Here is a 5104-nt window from a genome sequence, read left to right on the forward strand (position 1 = left end):
TGAAGGGGTGGCCTGCCCCTCCACACCTGTGGGTGCTTCTCGTTAGGTGGGACGAAAGACTTGAGAAAAGGAATAAGACACAGAGACAAAGTGTAGAGAAAGAAAAGCGGGGCCCAGGGGACCGGTGCTGTGCTTACAGAGGACCCACACCGGCACCGCCTCTGAGTTTCCTTAGTATTTATTGACAATTATCTTTACCATCAAAAAGATAAGAGAGTGACTGGACAATAGGCCTGGTAACATCAATAAGTTTAAAAGAAAATGCTGTGCCTTTGAGATGCATATGCAAACATCTCCATAAACCTTTTAGCAGTATTGCTCCAGCAAGCCCCACCTTAATCCTAAAGGCGGGTTTTCTCCTTACTCAGTAAACAAAGCACACAAAGGGTTTTACCTGGAGATGTTCCATCTCCCAGGGACGGGCAGGAGACGAATGTTTTTCTTTTTCTCTAGATTTAAGAGAATGGTGATGACCTTTAACCATAAGCAGCTTTTAGGCACTTGTTTAACAAAGCACATTCTGCACCGCCCAAAATCCTTTTAACCTTAAGTCACCACAGCACATGTCTCTTGCAAGGACAAGGTTGGGGGTAGGGTCACAGATTAACAGCATCTCAAATACAGAACTAAATGGAGTCTCTTATGTCTACTTCCTTCTATATAGACACAGTAACAGGCTGATCTCTCTTTCTTTTCCCCACATTTCCCCCTTTTCTTTTCAACAAAACTACCATTGTCATCACGATACCGAGATTACATACTTCACAAGGTAATAGAATATTACAAAGCAAGTGGAAGCAGGATGAGTTCACAGGATGGTGTTAAAATTGAAATTAAAATTGCCAATGAAATTTTTGGGCACGCATAGTCATTGATAACATTTTATTAGGAAATAGGGTTTGAGAGCAGACAACCTGACTGGCCAAAATTTATTAGGTGGGAATTTCCTCATCCTAATAAGCCTGGGAGCACTACAGGAGGCCGGGGCTTATTTCATCCCTTCGGCTTCAACCGTAAAAGGCGGCACGACTCCAAGGGGGTCGTTTATAGGCCTACCCTCAGAGCGCATTCTCTTTCTCAGGGATATTCCTTGCTGAGAAAAAGAATTCAGCGATATCTCTCCTACTTGTGTGCAAAAGGAGAAAAGATATGGCTCTGTTCCGTCCGGCTCACCGGCGGCCAGTTCAAGGTTACCTCCCTTGTTTCCTGAACACCGCTGTTATCTCGTTCTTTTTTCCAGATGCCCAGTTTTCGTATTGTTCAAACACACGTCCTCTACAAACAATTTGTGTAGTTAAGACAATCATTACAGGGTCCTGAGGTGACATATATCCTCCTCAGCGTACAAAGAAAATGATGAGATTAACAGATTACAGTAAAGACATAAGAAATTACAAAAGTATAAACTTTGGAGAACTAATAAAATGTCTATGAAATCCTCATATTTTATGTTTTTCTGCCGTGGCTTCAGCCAGTCCCTCAGTTCAAGGTCCCTGACTTCCCGCAACATTCTCCCTCCCTTTCCCTCTATATAAATGTGCCATGGCGATGAAGGCTTGTTCGTTCTCTCGATTCTGGCGCAGGATTCTTTGACTGGTCCGGCACACTAAAAACAAACCGATTAAACAGAGACACATAATTCCAAAATTTACTGCAGTAGAGTTTCCAATAGACTTAATCCAAGTCGTGGGGTTTAATCCATAAAGATTTTTTGCCACTTGATCTAACGCCTCAGCTCCAGGCACAATATTTAAGTGACTCTGAGAGGCTTCAAAAATTTGTTCTTTTAATTTAGAAATGTCTAAAGTGAGATTATCTTCTCTTCCCTGTAAATGGCGTCTTACCATGTCCCAGTGATGTCTAGACTCATTATAAACTTGGGGTGTAATACAAAAATCTGACGTATTCCAGTCACACTGTAACTGGAAACGATGTTCCAAGCTCATGAGCCTAACTCCCATCCAAATGACAGTTTGTCTAAGGTCATTAATTTGATTAGCCAATTTTTGATCGATACCAGATTGTGAATTCCACAACCTTGTGGAATTCTTTTGCCAATTGTCAACAAAGCTTACTGTCTGAACAGAAGAGTGCAATGCGACTCCTGCCACAGCGGCTGTAGCTGTGACTGCAATTAATCCCATAATCACTGCAATTAAAGTAAAAATGAATCTTTTGGATCTATTTAAAATGCCTTTTAATACTTCAGTCAAAATATGAATGGATGGCGAGGCCTCCCATGGTCGATCCATGGACACAGGGATCCACACGCCTTCTCTTGCTCTCACAAGCAGAATACGGTGCTGCCAATCAAAAGTCGAATCAATGCAAGTAAACAATCTGCAATTTTTACATGTTATAGTTTGGGAGTCTGGTTTAATAACTACATTTCCTATGACTAACATATAAGGAGGTTTTACACAACTTAGTAAAGGAACTGTTAGACTGGAATTTAGGTTGATAGAGTAAAATGCTTTATAATCTCTTGTTTCTATAGTTTGGTTCCCAGACCAAATTCTAAGGTGGTATGAAGCCACAGTAAGCCTCCATAATTCTGGATGTTCAGGACCAAAAACCGGACTTATTATTTTTGGTCTTGGAGTAGAGGTTCCCTTTTCTCCCCATTTCCAAGGGTAGAAAGACTGAAATTTTTTGTGCCTATGTTTGTCTAAATTTTCTGTTAAGTCACTATCAACAGTTGGACTCACTAGTGCACTGGGACAGAATTGAGTTTGTCCTGTGCAATTGTGGTAGAATTGACTTCGAGGTGCCCAATCTATAACAGTTCCAAATGTGTTGTTTTGTAAAATCACGGCACTATCGGCCACACATTTTTCCCAAACTAAATCTTTTTTTCCTATGGAAATCTCCTTGGGGCAAGGTTTTCCTTTTGGCCTAAATTTTAATGATCTTTGATAAGAGAAGTCTTGTATATAGTTTACCTGTGGTTTGAGTGACATACCGCTTACCATATGATAAGTAAATCTACTGGTGGGATTGAGAGTAGGTACTTCTACCAACCAATTTTGGATAGCAGGCATTAAACATCCTGGTGCTCTCCCGAGACATATAGGAGGATAACGATACCCAATGGAAATATTTATCATCATTCCTTCTTCCTCCGGTTTTGCAGGGCAACGATCATCTGTGGGACCAGCTACCCACACACTATTATTAACATATACTTCAATGGGATTATCCATCCAAGTGACTGCCCGAATTAAGGGCGGGAAAGGCACATAGGCCCAGTAGGTATAATTAGCTGCAGCTGCTCCTGCAGGCATGGGGAGACTTACCACCGTTGATACAACCATTAAAGCTGCAAACAGCATATTTTCTGAGGTTTGTGTCACCTTTGTGCTAGCTAGGCTTTTTCTAGCTAACAGTGTCAGCTTCTTTAACTGTGCCCAGGTTGGCAGCTCCGCCTTCTTGGTGCGTGGTGACTTCATCTGTTTTTCTAATATCACCACTTGATTCATCCTGCGAGTCAATGGTGCCCGATTGCAGTGTTTCCGTCTCCGTGGAGGCGCTTTTCTTTGCATCTCCGATGGGTTCATTGTAGAACTTCAAATGTCTAGTGGGTATCCAAACAGGAAGCTGATTTTCTCCTGGTGAAACACAAGCAAAACCTCTTCCCCAGGTTATCACCTTCCCTATCTCCCACGTCCTATTTTTGTTGTCTTTCCACCAAATCGGTTTTCCTTCATGTGGACTGTTCTTTTTACCCGTAAGATGTTGTTCTGCAGAAGTAGTAGTCTGATTTCTATAAATGTTTAAAAAATTTAAAGTATAGAGTGCTAGATTAAGCTGCATCTGAGGAGAGGTACACTCCTTACTGTCTCCCCTTTTTTTTTTGTTTAACTAACTGAGTTTTGAGTGTTCTATTAGTTCTTTCAACTATGGCCTGTCCTTGGGAATTATAAGGAATTCCTGTTGTATGTGTAATATTCCACTGATTTAAGAATCTTTGAAAAGCTTTACTACAATAGCCTGGTCCATTGTCAGTTTTAATTTTTTCTGGAACTCCCATCACAGCAAAACAAGATAATAAATGTTTTTTAACATGGGAAGTACTTTCTCCTGTCTGGCATGTTGCCCATATGAAATGTGAATAAGTATCAACTGTTACATGAACATATGATAATTTTCCAAATGAAGGTACATGGGTAACATCCATTTGCCATAATGTGTTAGGACATAGACCTCTGGGATTAACTCCTGCCTCTTGGGTGGGCAGGTGTAGTACTTGACACTGGGTACAATGTTGTACAATATTTTTTGCCTGTTTCCACGTGACGTCAAATTTGTTTTTTAACCCTGCTGCATTTACATGAGTCAAAGCATGAAGTTCTTGTGCTTTTATGAATGCAGAGGATACCAGTAAGTCAGCTTTTTTATTTGCTTTAGTTAAAGGTCCTGGTAAATTAGTATGTGCTCGAATATGAGTAATATAAAATGGGAAATTCCTTTTTCTTACAGTTTGTTGTAATAAATTGAACAGCTGGTTTAACTGATCATCTATGCTATATTTAATTAGAGCTGTCTCAACATCCTTTGTAGCCTGTACTACATATGCAGAATCTGATATAATATTAACAGGTTGATTAAAATCTTCTAACACTGTAATGACTGCAACCAACTCTGCCCTCTGAGCTGATTGATATTGAGTTTTGATTACTCGCTCTTTTGGCCCTGTGTAAGCCGCTTTTCCATTGCTGGAACCATCAGTAAATACTGTCAGAGCATTTTCTAAAGGTTCATGTCTGGTCCAAGTGGTCAATTTTAAAAACTGGAAGATTTTTGTTTTTGGGTAATGATTATCAATAATTCCTACAAAATCAGCAAGGCAAATTTGCCATGCACCAGAATTGATAAAGGCTTGTTTAACTTGTTCCTTGGTTAAAGGAACAACTATTTTGTCTGGGTCGTTACCACACAATTTTATTATTCGTAATCTTGTCTGACCAATTAATGTAGCTATTTGGTCCAAGTACAATGTAAAAGTCTTAATTGTACTGTGAGGAAGGAATGACCACTCCACGAGATCAGTATTTTGAACAATGATGCCTGTTGGAGAATGTGCAGTGGCAAAAATTAAAAGTTG

At 40.1% G+C, this 5104-nt stretch overlaps 1 protein-coding gene across 1 annotated transcript; it reads right to left on the reverse strand.

Annotated features, from left to right (window-relative positions):
- Positions 1 to 1430: 1430 nt before the first annotated feature.
- Positions 1431 to 3657, reverse strand: LOC131382720 (endogenous retrovirus group K member 25 Env polyprotein-like). The gene has a single exon (XM_058435186.1). It carries the CDS (start codon positions 3555 to 3557, stop codon positions 1485 to 1487), a length of 2073 nt encoding a protein of 690 aa, XP_058291169.1. The 5' UTR covers positions 3558 to 3657; the 3' UTR covers positions 1431 to 1484.
- Positions 3658 to 5104: the final 1447 nt, after the last annotated feature.

The sequence above is a fragment of the Hylobates moloch genome, unplaced genomic scaffold, assembly GCF_009828535.3.
Source record: "Hylobates moloch isolate HMO894 unplaced genomic scaffold, HMol_V3 SCAFFOLD_2059, whole genome shotgun sequence".
Classification (NCBI taxonomy): domain Eukaryota; kingdom Metazoa; phylum Chordata; class Mammalia; order Primates; family Hylobatidae; genus Hylobates; species Hylobates moloch.

Excerpts from the sequence above, each read along its gene's own strand:
- LOC131382720 (XM_058435186.1), bottom strand. The coding sequence starts at position 3,557 with ATGAACCCATCGGAGATGCAAAGAAAAGCGCCTCCACGGAGACGGAAA.